The sequence below is a fragment of the Columba livia genome, chromosome 10 (genome assembly GCF_036013475.1).
Source record: "Columba livia isolate bColLiv1 breed racing homer chromosome 10, bColLiv1.pat.W.v2, whole genome shotgun sequence".
NCBI lineage: Eukaryota > Metazoa > Chordata > Aves > Columbiformes > Columbidae > Columba > Columba livia.
The window spans coordinates 20,773,442-20,790,598 of record NC_088611.1 but is presented as its reverse complement, the minus strand read 5'-3'; the positions used below and the strand labels follow the sequence as shown (position 1 = coordinate 20,790,598).

Below are 17,157 nucleotides of genomic sequence, written 5' to 3'. Positions count from 1 at the left end.
GTCATACAGCAGCAACACATGGAAGCAAAAAGCGAGCTCTGGACAAGACGTGATCACCAGACACCAACTGTAGGAAGCAACTGCAGCCACGGTATCTCGTGACAGATCTGCAATCCGAGCTTCTGCAGAGGTGCAGAGGACATTGCACACATTGCACATCCATACTCTCTGATAAAATGCAGCTTCTGGAGGTTGAACATCTTTAAAAAAAACGCAAAGCACTAATAAATGGTGTAAATGCAGCCACTGAAGCAGGAGCCCCACGTAGTGGGTGGGGGCCGATTTGCAGTGCTGCAGAGCCCAATTCTGCCATATTGCCTCACACCAGACACTGGAGATGCCAGCACATAAAAGAAACGGCTTTGGACTTGTTTGACAGCGTCCCCCTGCTCAACAGCAAGAGCCACAAAACCACGGCAGAGCTGCGATCGCTTTGATACCAAGAGGTGGCAATGCCAGCACTTTCCCCTCAATGCCAGCTCGCTCCCCGAGGTGTGAAGGTCCATATCTCTCCCGTGCTCTGCTGTTGAGTCACAGCCTCCTGCAGAGGCTACAGACAACGTGCTGAGCACAGGGGACATCCCCTGGGACGAGTGCCCACACTGCCAAGGAGAAACAACCACACGCCGCTGGGCCGTGGTGTAGAACGGCACCATGTGGCTTTGTCCTTACCCAGTTGTCACCACCATCGTAGCCGGGATGCTGCACTGGTGGAAGCCAAAGGTGGCTCAGACGTTGGGCTCGGGGACAGAGAGGTGCCTACATCCTATTTATGACTGTAATCCCAAACAGTTGTCACACAAATAGTGACCATCGCTTGAGTCCCCGGCAGGACTTACAGCCGGCTTCCCCAGCCACAGAGGTTCTCCAACACCACCAACACCTTCCCGCTTTTACAGCCGGTAGTAAATACCAGCTAATTAATTTTTTACAGCTGCGTTGGAGGTATGCTGGCTAATTTCATGTGATTGTTCTCAGTACTCAAGAGGAGAAGATGATCCAGGGAGTGAGGTAACTTCCCCTAGGCCAGAGTGAGTCAGTTACTTTGTCAGATCTGGGTTCTTCTAAACGTGGACATTTCTGAAAGGTTTCTTAAACCATAGGAATTGGATAAAAATAGGTACAGGCAGAGGAACGCACAGCCAGCGCAGAACTGCACAGGCCTTTCATGGAATCATAGAATCATTTTGGTTGGAAGAGACCCTCAGGATCGTGGAGTCCAACCATAACCTAAACCAGTTGCAGAACTGGCCTTTCTTCAAGAAGCAAGGTTTTGTCAGAGCAGCGTGTTTCTGAAGCAGCAGGTTCCTCAAGATGTTCCTTAGATCAGCCTTCACAGGGACGGTCTGGCGTGCCTGAGTCCTCCCAGCTCGTGGCACTGGTGGGTTTGAAGCCACGGGGACAGGCAGGACAGGTGGGAGCCACCGGTTTTGTGTCACCGGTGGACCAGCCACGTGAGCTCTGCGCCCAGGCGGTTCTGTGGTAAAGGTGGCCATGTCATGCTGTTGTCAGACCCAGAATGTGTCACAGGACAGGAGGCCCGGAACATTTTATGGGACAGGTGACTCGCACGTTGCTTCTTCCTTAACCGTGAGTCAGCGCCAACAGGTTGTCCCAAAGGCAGCGCTCCATGGGTAGGAACCGAACGAGCTGCGTGCTTGCTCTCCAGGATCTGCAGGTCCATCCTGGAGGAGAAGCGGTTTCTGAGAGGCCCAGGGAGCTCGTCTGGGACCCCCCTTGCAAAGGACACAGACACATCCCACAGCGCAGCCACCTCTCTGCCAGCACGGATGCTGCGGATTAGCTTCAGATCTATCCGTCCCAGCTCTTGCAAGTCACAGATTTTCACAATGCGCTCTTGTCTGTGCTAAAATGAGAAGTAAATTCCGTATCAATGGCAACCGTGAGAAGCCTGTATAATTTTGAGTGCGTGTTTTCAAAGAGTGTGACAAAGATACTCAGCCTTGAAGGATAAGGGTGTGTGGGCAGTGAGGTTTGCTTTGCTTTTATCTTGGACAACATTTTTCAATGCCTGGTGCCTCAGCAGCTGCATTTTTGACCCCAGGGAGTTATGACTCACTGTTTGCAAATCCCTGAGCCACCGAACTGAAGGTCTGCCCTGAGAAGCACAATCGTCTCAAAATGAAATGGTTATAGGTGGGTGTTAAAGCTGCGGTTAGTCCATAAATCTGCCTGAATTTCTGGCAAATAGAAAACAGCGCCTCTTACTTTGCTTAGATGAACAAGATCTCTCTGGATTTGTCTCCTTCAGTGAAATCCTAGAATCCTTTAGGTTGGGAAAGACCTTTAAGACCATAGAGTCCAACTGTGAAGCTAACACTGCCAAAATGGAAAGTTTCCCAAAACAATTACATTTGCTGTCAGTTTGAGCTATTCTCCTCCTTTAACATTTGCTAAGATACTAACAGAATCCTGGGAAGATCTCTTGGGTTTGTTTGTTTTAAGATTAAGATTCTAAATTGGGTATAGGGAAAAAAAGGCACATTAAAAATTCTTCTTTGAAAAGGTAGTAGGCTATAAAATATTTGAACTAAAAATGACCGGTTATGTCATTTTTCTAAAAACTTATATTCCTTCCATAGAAATGAAACAGGTAGCTTATAGCAATTTTGCCTCCCAGGTTAAAAAAGCAAAAGGTCAAAAACAATAATGGAACAAATGCTGCATATAACCACAATTTTAAGATAATAGGTTGTCATAACTGTACTATGTGAAATACTTAAAGACAAATAAAGCAAAGTGGCATTTTGTTATGTTAAGAAACGCAGGAACAAGAACTGTCCCTGTGCATTGGCAAGTTCAAACTAAAATTCAGTTAATCACGTATGTTCTCTATTTTAACAGTCAAGATGAGCAGAAATTTTCTTTGCAGGAAAAGAATAACTTTTCACCATCCTCAGCCAACCTGAGAGCAATCAGGCCACAAAGAATGAGTTATCGCACGTACCCCAGCTCTGCGCAACCTTCCCTCTGCCAAACTGCTTCAGACACCAGGGCCACCCCAGCATCGGAGATGGAGCACAGGGCAGAGGCTGAGCCTTTTAGCTGCTTTCTGGTGACCCGTGTGGATACGCGCTCCACTCCCTGCCGTCCTTTCTGCTGGAGTGGATCGGTTTGCTGAACAATACCTGCGACTCAGGGGAAAATACAACGCAAACACCGTCTGGGGTGTTTCTTGGCAGGCAGGTAGGAGAGCTGAGTGTGAGGAGCCTGAGACCCGCCAGTCAAGAGAGGAATAAGAAAGAATGATCTTTTATCCTCAAGGTTGTTTTTTTTTTTCCCTTGATCATCAGTGTTTTTCTCATCAGGAAAGAGTGATTGCATTCACCGCTGCAGAGCAGCGCAGTTCACAGAGGGTTAATGCTCCCTCTTTTTGGGTCACACCTCAAGCATCCCGCAGTGGGAAGGAATCACCGGCAGCCACCTGGCAGGGCAGGGGGACTGTCCCTGGGGAAGGGGCCACTGCTGACCGCCCGTACAGAGACACCCGAGGTCCCTGAACAGCCACGCTTGGCCCAGAGGTTTGAACTGAGCCTGGCAGGGGCACAGGGGCCGCCTTTCAGGAGAAATGGAAATCCCAGCTGGTACTCTGCAGAGCAGCATCCAGGGAAGTCCCCACCCGTGGATTCCAAAACTCAGTAACCTGGTGAGCGATCTGCATTATCTCACAGCAATCACAGCACAAACAGGAGGCTCTTGGGGGAAGCAGAAGGCACAGCGAGAGCTGCCAATCTGCAATGACCCCCTCTTGCTGCTGTTAGCGGGATTCTCAACTTCCCGCTGTGGCAGATCCTGCAAAATTGAGGCTTTAAAATCCATGTTTAAACTCTACGTGAGCAACGGGTTTCCAAGGTAAACACACCAGCAAGCGCTTTCCTTTCCAAAAACAAGCTGAGAAAGGGGAGTTGCTCCATGCAAAGATGGAAATTCAGTTATTGCGCTGTGACAAATCCTCGCCAGGCACTGAGGACAGGATTGTGGCCCTGGGACTGTACTGAGCTGTGCTGGCTCTGGGCACCACATTTGCAGGACCTTAAAGGGTCAGAAGGAAAAATGCACTGCCGTTATCTAAGAGATAGGACACTAAATCACATCAGGGTCCCACAGCGTTACTGCACAGTGGGATGGGGGGACACATGCCACCTCTCTGGGGACAAATGCCACCTCCTGCAGCAACCCCAGGAGATGGAGCAAACACCCCAGAGTCCGGCAGACTGACAGGAAGGTGATGACAGTGGTGAGAGCCTGTCCCAGGTTGGCCAGAGAGGTGGTGGATGAACCATCCCTGGAGACATCCCAGGCCAGGCTGGACGGGGCTCTGAGCAACCTGAGCTGGTGAAGATGTCCCTGCTCATGGCAGGGGGGGCACTGGGGAAGCTTTAAGGTCCCTTCAACCCAAACCATCCTATGATGCAGTGAAACCCACTGATTCCAGCAGCAGATCCCCAGAAGATGCTCCGTTGCCCCCATGGGTGATTTTTACCCATCACAAACAGGGAATGTAACCTCCCCAGGGCTTCCTGCCAGGAGCCTGCGGGAGAGAAGCCGGGAGCCTTTCGTTAGCTGTTATTGCTAATGCCAGAGCAGCAGTGAGCGGGGCTGTTAACCCAGCAGCAGGCAGGAACAGGCGCCCCACGGGCAGGGTGGTCCCCCCGGGCAGGGTTGTCCCCGGCCCCGCTGCGCCACCCGCGTAGCGCACGCTATTCGCCAAGGGGCGGCGCTACGCGACCGCGCCAGCGCTGGCTCCGCCCCATCGGCGCACCTGGGCGCCCCCTGGCGGCGGCGCGGGGACACCGCGGGTTGAGGGGGGACACAGCGGGGCAAAGAAGTTTTGTCACCCCACGGATCCGGGAACGAGCTTCATCTCCCAGCCAATGCCTGCAGACACCAGCCAGGACCCCAGCGCACCCTGCCCATGTCATAGAATAGAATCAGAGAATCATTTTGGTTGGAAAAGACCCTTAGGATCAACCATAACCCACCCCTGGCACTACCCCATGTCCCTGAGAACCTCATCTCTGCATCTCTTCAACCCTCCAGGGATGGTGACTCCAGCACTGCCCTGGGCAGCCTGTTCCAATGCCCCACAGCCCTTTGGGGAAGAAATTGTTCCCAGATCCAACCTCAACCTCCCCTGGGCAACTTGAGGCCGTTTCCTCTGCTCCTGGCGCTTGTTCCTGGGGAGCAGAGCCCGACCCCCCTGGGTCCAAGCTCCTTTCAGGCAGTTCAGAGATCAGAAGGTCTCCCCTTGGCTCCTGTTCTCCAGGCTGAACACCCCCAGATTTCTTTTATTACTAGCCCACCAGTGCCCATCAACAGCTGTTTCAGTTACATTTCTAGTAAGCTTTAAAAACAGAGCTAAAAGTACTTTTCATACTGATAAAGTATCATCCTTGCTGCCCTGTGTTCCTTGCTATTGCAACAATACCTGCAACATATTGGTCTCACCCCCTGGCAAGACTCACAGCCACTCTTCCATTTTCCTCCAGCAGCTTTTCCTGTTGCTTCCCGATGCTTCGCACAATCGTTTTCTGCACTTTCTGTGCACAGACAGCTTTCTCCATTAGTTTTTCGGATGGTCTAATGTGGGAAGGGAAACAGATCTCTTTTACGCTGAAGAAGAAATGTGAACATTGTGAACGTTTAAAGTGAACATTGTAAGGCAGGGTGGCTACTGCAGATTCCTGCAGTAACTTGCAGAAACCCCAGCGTGGCCGGTGCCCCAGCAGGACTGTCCCTCTGCGAGGGCAGGACACATTTGGGGGCAGCTGAACAAAAGCGCTGAGCTGAGCCCCACGCAGCCCCCTGCAGACCCCCCGCTCCCATGGAAATCACAGGCGAGCCCCCAGCCAGAACCACCGTGTGTTTTTCTTGGCAGAGGCACACCATGAATTGTGCTGACTGGCTGAAAAATGAGGTTGTGGAAATAATAAAACTAGATGGCTTTTTTTCCTTCTTCTTCCTTCCCCCAGGTTCTTTTTGAGGGCTCTAGGAAGGCCAAGTAAACTCTGCCACAGCTCCGCCAGGTCAGACCCCCACTCTCGTGGCTGGGAACTGCAAAATCTGCCTTAGGATTGAATAGAGAGAGAAGCGTCCTCTGCCTCCCAACAGAACGCTGGTTTGGTTTTACACAGACAGGATTCAACAGTGAAGCACCAATCAAATATAAAGCACGGAGCTTTATTTCCATCATCACGACAGCCACGTCCCTCTGTTTCTTTTCAGGATCGCTGTTAGACGTGTATTAAAATACACAGGTTAAGGCATTGCCGGGATAACTTATGCTGCCCGTGCACAGCCCTGTTTAATACCTCCTGCTTCACATTGTATCACGGTCCCTGCACGCTCCTGGTGCGAACTCCTTGCTGGAAGGAGGATCACACCAGGATAAATCCCATTCCCGTGTTCCACAAGCTTCCGCACGCTCCTGCGGTCACAGCCAGCCCGCTCCTTCAGGAAAACAACTTCTCCTCCTTTCCTCCTTAAGAACAAATTGCTCTGACAGATGACGCGGCTCCGAGTTTGGCATCAGCCCTGCAAAAACAGAAGAGCGGAGGGTTGGTTTTTTTCCCTGGGGCGCAGTTCTGTCCATGGTTTATCCTGCCAAAGGCCTTTAATAGACCGCCCCTGTCCCTTGGTCCCGTTCCCCTCCTGCTGCTCGGTGTCACCTGGAGCTGGGACATGAGGCTGGTGCCTGGGTGGCAGCGGGGTCTGGTCGCCCCTCTCATGCTGCTGCCCAACTCACAGCTCTCGGGGGCATCACTGCTGGAGGGGGGGCATTCCCTGCAATGGGAGAATTAAAACACACACACACAAACACCCACCAAAAAACAACTAACCAAAAACCCAAAAATCCACACCCACATCAACAAACACACATAGAGAGAAAAATAGGTGGCTCTGGTGTGAGCTTAAAGGTCTACACAGGGTGCAGGGCAGCAGCGAGAGGGGCCGGCAGTCCTCAAAGCAAGAAACTCAAAGGCAGCAGCTTTTCAGCCCAAAGATAAATCCAGCCTATGTGCTGAAATCTTGGAACAGCCGCTGCACAGGCTGAGCGCGACTCAGTTATCACAATTAGAAATTATCCGAACACAGAGTGGAACAGCCCGATTCAGAACTCGACGGGGTCCGTGATGGGTCTGATGTTGGAACTTTTGCATCCAACAGCAAACTCGGATCCAGGCTCTGGGCTGAACCCACCACAGCGCAACCTTTGGCCCAGGGTCTAACGACTGAAGCCCAGTTATCTCCAGACTTCAAGGGAATGTGCATTTATTTGTTTCCCCCCCTTTGCCAGGAGAAATAAATCAAAGTGAAATTGCAGTCATTTGCCAAGAAAATTTCCATTATAGGAAGGCGGGGGGGAAGCGAGTGGAGAAAGGGAAAGAGATGATGCTGTTTTGAACACAGCACACCAGGAGACACCCCACTTTCTTTTGCCAAGGGGCTATTTGACTCCAGCTCCAAAATCGCAACATTTAGGAAATCCTCTTCCGATACTTGTTAACCTCAAGCCAATTAAAAAAATCATCTCTGTGACTCATATTAGGATCTTAAAGAAAGGTCGAGTCCTGGATTGCATTGTGCAAACGTGAAGAGCCTGTTGTCCCACAGGCTGACAGGTGAAAGCCTGCTCCAGCAACCACAGCAGACAACACGCATTCCTCGCTTTTATCTGTTTTAGATGTTTGGGAATAAAGTGTCAATCACCCCCTCTCCAGACATGTTAAATCACCAACATTTTCCTTTCTCCAGCTCTCCTAGGTTATTTAACAGCAGGTTACTGCGCCTTGGCTGCCTGCAGCACATCTACTCTTGTGTCATTTAGCTGCCAATTATCGGTGTTTTTTAGCAGAAGATTTGGATTCAGCTTAAAACCAACTTGTGTTAAACTTCGCCTTACAGAGCATCAGCTGCTTAGTTTAAAACCATCACCCCTTGCCCTATCTCAACAGGCCCTGCTAAAAGTCTGACTCCATCTTTCTTATCGGCCCCTTTTAAGCACTGAAAGGTGCAATAAGGTCTCCCCGGAGCTTCTCTTCTCCAGCTGAACACCCCAGCTCTCTCAGCCTGTCCTCCCAGCAGAGCTGTTCCAGCCTCGGATCATTTCTGTGGCTCCAACAGGAAAATTTCTTCCTGTAAAGCGCTGTGAGGCATTGGAACAGGCTGCCCAGGGCAGTGGTGGAGTCACCATCCCTGGAGGGGTTTAAAAGGCGTTTAGACGAGGTTCTTAGGGACGTGGTTTAGTGCTAGGGTTAGGTTATGGTTGGACTCGATGATCCTGAGGGTCTCTCCCAACCGACATGATTCTATGCTCGCCCTGCGCTGAGCGATCCAGAGCTGGACTTTCCCATCAGGCACTCGCGCCGCCGCCCTTCCCCGCGCGGGGGGAGGGGGGGTCCTCAAGCGCCGCTGGGCGCCGCCATCCTGAGCCATCTCCCCGCTGTGGGCGCTGCCATCTTGTCCCCTCCCCGTACAGCGCGGGCGCCGCCATCTTGTACCGTCCCGGCGCGGTGTGTCCGGCCATGGCGGGGCTGCTGTGCCTGCTCCTCTCCCTGGCGGCCGCGGGCGCCTCGGCCGAGCTGCTGCTGGAGGAGGCGCGGCGCTCCGTGGACCTCAGCACCCACCTGGCCAAAGTCTCGGCCGAGCTCAGCCTGGCCAACGCGGCGGGCGGCGCGGCCGCCCCCTCCTTCATGCTGGCGCTGGAGCCCGGGCTGGAGCCCCGCCTGGCCTACCTGGGTGTGCAGGTGAGCGGGGCCGCGGTGCGGGGTCCCGGGGCGGGCTGAGCGCTGCCCGGGCGGGCTGAGCGCTGCCCGGGCCCCGCGGCCGCTCGGACACGTCGGCACAAGCGCTCCCGCGGGGCGGGCCCGGGAAGCGGAGAACCCGGCGGGGCTGGCGGTACCGGGGAAAGCGGAGCCGGGGGGAGAGTGGAGAGAGTTGCTAATTAACGTTAATGAGGGCATGCGCAGCCCCTTGGCCGGAGCTGCATCCCCGGCCAGTGGAGGCCCGGGGTGGGACGTGGAGTCACAGGATGGTTTGGGTCGGAGGGACCTTCCCATCTCCCCCAGTGCCCCCCCTGCCATGAGCAGGGACATCTTCACCAGCTCAGGTTGCTCAAAGCCCTGTCCAGCCTGGCCTGGGATGTCTCCAGGGATGGTTCATCCACCACCTCTCTGGCCAACCTGGGCCAGGCTCTCACCACCCTCAGGGCAACAATTTCTTCCTCATGTCTGGCCTGTATCTCCCTCCTTTAGTTTAAAACCATCACCCCTTGTCCTGTCACAACAGACCCTACCAAAAAGCCTGTCCCCAGCTTTCTTTTTGACCGGGGGTAATGCAGCTTCTTACCACAGGAGATGTAAGTGCAAGATGGTTCTTTGCACTGATCTCAGCTGCGCTCTCTGGCCAGGGCAGGTTCCTGCGGCCTCCTCGCTCCTCAGCCACTGTACAAAACACGAGTCACAGAAGCAGTTGACCAAGACTCTTATTTGCACAACTCACAGTGACTGTGCTGGCTTGGGAACCAGGCTGGGGGGAACGTTAAAGGGTTATCAGAAATCTCTGGAATCCGTTGATGCGCACTGACCACACTGCAATTTGTATTAATAAAAATATTTTCAAAATCACAGAATCACAGAATCGACTGGGTTGGAAAAGACCTCAGAGGTCATTGAGTCCAACCCTTGGTCCAACTCTAGTCTGTTTACTAGATCATGGCACTAAGTGCCATGTCCAATCTCAGTTTAAAAACCTCCAGGGCCGGCGAGTCCAGCACCTCCCTGGGCAGCCATTCCAATGCCTGACCACTCTCTCTGTAAAGAATTTCTTTCTAATATCCAGCCTAAATTTCCCCTGGCAGAGTTTAAGCCCATGGCCCCTTGTCCTATTGCTGACTGCAATAGCTTTTTATAAGTAGTTATCAATCAACTTGTTCTTTCTGGGGTAGCACGACCCTAAAAAGTGGATAGGGACTGTTTCATGTTTGCCTTGGACACGTTAAATCTTTTGAACAGCCACACACTGATCAGACTGATGTTTTGGAACAGGTGAAGGGGGAGGAAGAGGAGGAGAACACCTTGGAAGTGAGAGAGACTAAAGTTAAGGGCAAAAGGTGAGTGTCACCCTCTAAGGTCGGTACCTGGAGTTGTGCAGCCGGGTTCTACCGTTGTCCTCAGGGGGGAGCAGAAAAATTACCCCAGTCCCAAATACCTGGATATCCTTAGAGTCTTTTGTTCCTGAAAAGACCCGCTTTGTGCTCAGGCTGCATCCCAGGGTGCTGCAAAGCTGAGGAACACGGTTCACACAAGCAGCCAAACCCAGTTTCTCCCCTCCCTCACACGCTCATTCCTTGCAAGATGGCACATTTAGTTCTAGGTCTTTGCACTGAACCCAACACAAGCAGCACATCCCTGCTGCTCACAGCCACCCAAAACTGCTCCTGAGGACACAGCCCTATAAGGGAGAAAAATCTCTCTCTTAAATGCAGCTCAGCTGCTTTCAAGGGGGCTCAGCTGTGCTTAGTCTCTTGTACTCAGTGCCTTAAGTGATGTCCTGGTCCAACGTTAAAGGACACCAAGTAGCAGAAACATTATAGCTCCAGTCCTGCTTTTCCCCATTGCTTCCTTTTGGGCCTAAAGTGGTGGTTACAGAGAGATTTTAAGTGCTGTTTGGCTGTGTCCCCAAAGCCCTGCTCTCACTCTGCGATGTGCAGCCCCGCGCGGGCCATCGCTCGCTGCAGGGACACGAGATGCTGATATTGCCCAAGGCTCCGCTCTGCCAAGCTTAGGACACCATGTGTGCGCTGCAGGACTGGGCAGGCGGGTGCTCTGTGAGCCGAGAGAAGTGAGAAATCAAGGATGCTCAGAGAGTGGGTCGGAAACACGGTGCTGTGGACTTCAAAGGGAGTTCAATGGCCAGGGTGGACCAGGGTTCCTGACATAGCTGGACACCTCACGATCCTGCCCGTGGGCCACCACGCGTGGTTTGAAGCGCATTCTCTAATGTCGTCACCTTGGTCCATCCGGTGTGTCCTTACAGGTTTGGTGAAATATCATTTCTGTCTGTTTTACCTTCATCCAAAACCGTGACCCTTCCTTAGTTTCAGATCCTGCGGGCAAAAAGCTGAGAACGAGCAGACTTTGCGGGAACAGGCGCTTAAGATGTTTGTGATTTGTCTTCTGGACATTTGCACGCACTTCCTCTGGTTCAAATAATTCTTGTTATCTGGAGAAGAATGAAAATCCCCTGCTTAAGCATGGTTTAGAAGTGTAAAACTACAGAGGGGAGTGTGGAACAGAGGGGTTCATGGAACCCGAGTGTCTTTGTGAAGCAAAGACTAATTGTGCCTGGATGCAGGTCACCCTGTGTTGCATTCCCCAGTCCAGAGTACACACATCCTCTGGGAAGAGGCATCTGTATGTCTTAGAGGAGCAAATAAAATACAAAATATAAATATAAAATATACATACACGCGATATATATGATTTATGGGCTCACATCCACAGGGGATGTTGCAGGGGTTGGGTCTGATCGCTCACTCATGGGAGATCTTGCATAACTTACCTGTTCTTCTACCTCCCAGTGGAAAATTCTTCTCTGTGAAGCTGCCGTCCCCTTTGGCACCAGGAGCCAAGGTCCGTGTGTCTGTCGAGATGGTTTTCACGCACGTCCTGCAGCCCTACCCCACCCATATCACCCAAAGCGAGAAGCAGTTTGTGGTCTTTGAAGGAAATCACTATTTCTACTCACCGTACTTCACCAAGACCCAGACGACCCGGGTCAAACTGGCCTCTAGGAACGTGGAGAGTTACACCAAGCTGGGCAACCCTTCCCGCACCGAAGACACCATTGAATACGGCCCCTTTAAGGACATTCCTCCGTACAGCCAGGTACGTGTCTGTGCAAAGAGGTTGTGTCACCTCTCTGCAGAGTCTTTCACGGAGGTTTCTCTGTGGGACATGGAGAAGCGTAATTGTGAGGGGAGGTTGCTCCTCACTACATGTGTAATAGTTTATCTTCTCTGCTTGTTAGGACACCCTGAAGGTGCACTATGAAAACAACAGTCCATTCCTGACCATCACCAGTATGACTCGAGTCATTGAGGTGTCTCACTGGGGAAACATTGCGGTTGAAGAGACGGTTGATTTGAAGCACACAGGAGCAGTGCTGAAAGGACCTTTCTCCAGATACGACTACCAGAGACAGCCAGATAGTGGGATCTCTTCTGTCAAGTCTTTTAAGGTTGACATTTTGCATAATTTTTAATTATTTTTTTTTCCTGTGGCTTCCTCCTTTCTTGCATCCCCCGAGGGAAAAAAAAAGTGCAGTTGTCTTTTTCTTTGGTAACCATACCCAAGTAATAAGGGAATAGTTGAGCTCTGATCTGTTTTCAGAGAAGACTCATGCTACGTAGGAATGGCTTTTGGAGGTAAGATTAGGAGGTTCTATGCTTTACTGCATCTGTTGGCCAAACAAACTGCATACACCAGTGCGTGTAGTTTTTCTCCTCACTCCCACCCCTCTAGTCTCAGGGACCCTCTGAAACCTTTAATCCCTGTGCTGACAGCTCTGCTTTCCATTTTCTACTGTGCAAGGGCCATTCGTTCTGTCCTCACCCTCTTACTTTCAGAGTTGCCCTCTCTGTCATAACCTCATCATGTTGAACAGTACTAATTGGAAACTCACCCATTCATTCCTGGCTCATAAAGCACTCGATGAGAGTTGAAGCTGTGGCTCTGCTAGCCAGATGTGATAAGCATTATGTGTTTCCATCTGAACCAAAACCTTTCTCGCTGCTTGAAGCCTCCAGGATTGATTGTTATAATTCTTTAAGGTGGTGCAGCCAAAGAGAAATCCCATTTTGCTGACCATAAAGCCAGCAAGCTCAGTGAGCTGGGGCAGCGGCCTGGAATGAAAAGGGAATTGCTGTCCTGGTGAGCATGATGAGATCCCTCGCTGTCTGGGGTATTTGAAACTGGGCTGGAGGAAACACATTCATTTAGAAGCCAAGTGATTTTAGTCCTGGCAGTCACTTCTGTGGCTGATTGCTTATAGTAGCACAATTTTATCACTCGATGCAACTGAACAGGTATTTTGTCATCTTTCACGTGGGAGCGCGGTTTCTCGCTGCTTAATGGCGTTATTGGTTTTGCTGGTTTCACTGGAAATAGCCCTGAGCCAATCGCTGGCTGTCGCTTCTCTCCATACAGACCATTCTCCCAGCGGCTGCTCAGGACGTCTATTACCGAGATGAAATCGGAAACATCTCCACCAGCCACCTCCTTGTCCTGGATGACTCTGTGGAGATGGAGATCCGTCCCCGCTTCCCGCTTTTTGGAGGCTGGAAAACCCATTACATCATCGGCTATAACCTGCCGAGCTATGAATACCTCTACAATCTCGGTGCGTGGCACAGTGGAAGGGAATAAGAAACATTCTTCTCTGTGTTTAAAGGTGGTTGCTGTACAGTAAAGAATTCAAAGCTGCAGTATTCTGCACCTTAGCAACAGCAGTTGCTAGCTATTATTTCTAGAATATGCAAATCCACCTTCTTTTCTATGCTGCCTTGAGGTTTTTGTAGACATCTGGTTAAAATATACGCGCGTGAGCTGGTGCCCCCTGCTGCATGATGTGTCCATCCCGATTCTGCTCTTGCTTCTGTTGGGAGCTGAGCTTCAAGGTTGCCCCTTGTTCTTTGAGGAACTGTAACCACCTTCTGGTCTGTACTCCCTTAGGTGATCAGTATGCCCTGAAAATGAGATTTGTCGACCACGTCTTTGATGAACAAGTTACAGACTCCTTGACTGTCAAGATCGTCCTGCCAGAAGGTGCCAAGTAAGTGTCATTACTGCTGGCTTGTCACTGCAGATGATGCTGTGGTGGTGGCCGTTCTCCAGCCTGCTCTCATGGCCTGAGGACAGTGAAACAAAACCATGACTGTGTGTGTGTGGAGGAGACTTTGGAACGCAGCTTTGCTTCCTTTTAGAGCATCGTTTAATCTGCATAATTGGCCTTGTGCTGGAGGCCACAGTTGGCCAGCCAAGTCTTAGGTTACATCGTCTCAAATAGTGTACAGTCATATGGGACTCTGGCTTTATCCGCAGGAATATCCACGTGGACAGTCCCTACGAAATCAATCGTGCTTCAGACGAGCTTCACTACACTTACCTGGACACTTTTGGGCGTCCGGTTATTGTGGCACACAAGAGCAACCTGGTGGAGCAGCACATCCAAGACATCGTGGTGAGTGTGGCTTCTCTGCATGGTTTTCCTGAGCAGTTTCACCTCCCGAATTAGGTGACACAGTCAAAACACCCATATTGGATTCCAGAAATAAATGCGCGCTGGACTGCACAGTCAGTTCTCCTGCTGCCCAAGGAGAGGAGTTCTCTCCCATAGTAACGTGGCTCATCGCTCACTGTTTCGAACTTCTCTCCTAGGTTCATTACACCTTCAACAAAATCTTGATGCTGCAGGAGCCCCTGTTGGTGGTTGGAGCCTTTTACATCTTGTTCTTCACTGTCATCGTCTACGTGAGGCTGGATTTCTCCATCACTAAGGTGCTGTATGATGAAGAGCCCTGTGGGAGCGTTAGTGGCTTATTCAGCTGCTGGGCGGAGATTTTTCCTACCAGTAATTCTCACTGAATTTCCCTGGCAGTCAGATATCTTCCTAGGTGCTTTGGTAGAGCCCTGAGCAGTGACACTCCTGCAGGGTTTGAACTGGTCTGCAAAGGCTGACCTGAGTTTTCATCCTTTTGGATGAAAAGGAATCCATCCCTCAGGAGCAGGGATGTCTGCAGTTCTACTCCTGCAACATTTTTACTTATTGATAGCTTTTGTTAAGCTGTTTGTTGGGCTGAGTGCTGAAAGGTTCTTGCCCTTGTACCATCCAGCTAATTTCTCTCAGTGGACTTAATTGCAAAGGGAGCAGTTTCTGTGACAGTCCTGCAAGCATCCCTTGATGCAGCTCAAAGATACAACTGCTTTGATCTTCCCTTCTGCCCCGTTGCAGGATCCAGCTGCTGAAGCGAGGATGAAGGTCGCCTGTATCACAGAGCAAGTGCTTACTCTGGTGAACAAGAGACTTGGGCTGTACCGTCACTTTGATGAAGCGGTGAATAAATACAAGCAGTCACGGGACATCTCCACTCTCAACAGCGGCAAAAAGTCTTTGGAGATGGAGCACAAGGCCCTGACAAATGAAATAGCCTCTCTGCAGTCTAAACTGAAGACGGAAGGTTCTGACTTATGCGATAAAGTAAGAAATTATGATTTTTTTTTTTTTTTAAGCTGTCCTATTCTTGGATCTAAAAATATTCTAGCTGAGTTTAAATGTGGGGTTTAGTTTCTGCAGCCTGTATTATTTTTGTTCCCCTCTGAAAATGGCTCGCTCCCTGCCATGAGGCGTGAAGATGTTTGTTCTTTTTGCAGTAATCCTGGCTACCCAACCCTGCAAATGCTGCTGGTAAACAGCTGCTTGTGGTGGTTCTTAAACAACCCCTGAACCAGCTGCATAAGTACAGATGGATGCTTTTATAACACAATGCTGATGTTTCTCATTGAGCTCGTGGCAGTGACACTTGGGCAAAAATGGAAACTATCAACACGTTATCAGTTTTGACTTTGCTACTGATACCAGCCAAACCAAAATCTTCTCCCTCATCTCTTCTTTTCTTGCACCTGTGAATCTGGTGCTGACAGAATTTTGGTAACGTGATGCTCCTCAGGGGGTATTTTGCTGTAGCACGTTGAAAGCCGCAGCACAGGGAGCGCACACCCGCTGTCCTCCCTCCACTGTATTTCAACACTTACCTGGAACAGCCACTTAACCCCAGGTGGGGGACACTTTGCTCTCCAGGGTCCATTCAACCTTGCTTAGTCTGTTAGTAACTCAAAGAGTAGCTCTGTCATTGTAGACCTGCTTCTTGCACACCGTGAACTGTAGGGACACAGCTTCCAGCTGTTGTAATTGTTTCAGCTTGAAGCCTTTAAAAATCTATCATGGAACACTTCACAGTCATTGCACCCATCTCTTGCCAGTGTGGCTCCTGGGTCCTCTGAGCCTCTTTATCTGCTCTGCTTAATTATCCATTCGTCAGATGTTCCTCCTAACGAGATGCCAGAAAGGTGACGACGGCTCAGGAGGCAATATTCAGGAACTGGAGATCTTTCCACATAGCACTGACTTAATATTTTGCTCCAGCTTTACCATCTCCTGTTGCAGCTTCTCCGTAGGGGTGTATTTTGTCTCCTCTAACATTCCCTTTGTTTCTTGCCCCTATAAGGTAAGTGAAATTCAGAAGCTTGACGGCCAAGTCAAGGAGCTCGTCCTGAAGTCCTCGGTGGAGGCCGAGCGGCTGGTAGCCGGCAAGCTCAAAAAGGACACGTACATCGAGAACGAGAAGATGCATTCCAACAAGCGCCAGGACCTGGTCACCAAGATCGACAACATCCTGGACGCGCTGTAACTCTCTGGTTTAGTGACCGGGTGGAGGGGAGAGGAGATGAGAGGCCTGGGAGTGGATACATTTTGAGCCAAAACTCCTTCCCAGCAAAATTAGGGGGAAAGTTGATGTGAAATATCTGAAAGTGCATTTTGGTTTTTCTATAGAGCCTGTCTGCTCAGCAGCACGTGCTGTGCGAGGGACCACGCCATCGCGCTGTTTAACAGGGCTTCTTTACCAGAGGTGAGACTCAGCCAGGTTATAGAAGTCTCCCGCTTTCGGTTTTCCCTGTGTAGATGTGCCCTGGCTAAACGCGCACAACCAGCCCGTCTGAGCACGGACACGCTTGTGGCAAATCTGAATGTCGCATATCCAGAAAGAATAAAAGACACCTTTGTTCTACTTTGAAATAAAACCACTGCTGCCTCGCCTTTACATATTGTGCCAGCATTGGGGGAGGCAGAGGCGCTGAACCCCTGAGTCCTGTCTGACCGGGGTGGGGATGACAAACAGCTGAAATCAGAGAAATCATCGTTAACCCTTCAAGCCAAAACACAGAGACCTCATGGACGTCCTGAAGGTATGTGAAGCCAGACAGGCTGCCTGCTGCACCCAGGGCAGCGCTGGCAGGTGCAGGGGGGAAGAGGGATCAAACGTGATTCCAAAGACACCCTTAGCTTTCTGTTCACCGG

General features: G+C 50.8%; 1 protein-coding gene and 1 long non-coding RNA gene across 2 annotated transcripts; one reads left to right on the top strand and one right to left on the bottom strand.

The window, feature by feature from the left end:
- Nucleotides 1-1,734: 1,734 nt before the first annotated feature.
- LOC110362669 (uncharacterized) lies at nt 1,735-9,502 on the bottom strand. Its single transcript, XR_010475170.1, has 3 exons — nt 9,370-9,502; nt 5,450-6,555; nt 1,735-1,867 (listed from the first exon to the last, which is right to left on the bottom strand). It is a non-coding gene; the product is annotated as an uncharacterized LOC110362669 (long non-coding RNA).
- Nucleotides 8,443-16,880, top strand: RPN1 (ribophorin I). The gene is made up of 10 exons (XM_065075689.1): nt 8,443-8,768; nt 10,068-10,132; nt 11,603-11,909; nt 12,052-12,261; nt 13,230-13,422; nt 13,755-13,854; nt 14,124-14,262; nt 14,460-14,579; nt 15,034-15,279; nt 16,307-16,880. The coding sequence occupies exons 1-10, from the start codon at nt 8,547-8,549 to the stop codon at nt 16,487-16,489; spliced, it is 1,785 nt and encodes a 594-aa protein (XP_064931761.1). The 5' UTR covers nt 8,443-8,546; the 3' UTR covers nt 16,490-16,880.
- The last annotated feature ends 277 nt before the right edge of the window (nt 16,881-17,157 follow it).

Coding starts and splice junctions, on each gene's coding strand:
- RPN1 (XM_065075689.1), top strand. CDS start 8,547: ATGGCGGGGCTGCTGTGCCTGCTCCTCTCCCTGGCGGCCGCGGGCGCC. Junction 11,910..12,051: donor ACATTCCTCCGTACAGCCAG/GTACGTGTCTGT, acceptor TCTGCTTGTTAG/GACACCCTGAAGGTGCACTA. Junction 13,423..13,754: donor TGAATACCTCTACAATCTCG/GTGCGTGGCACA, acceptor GTACTCCCTTAG/GTGATCAGTATGCCCTGAAA.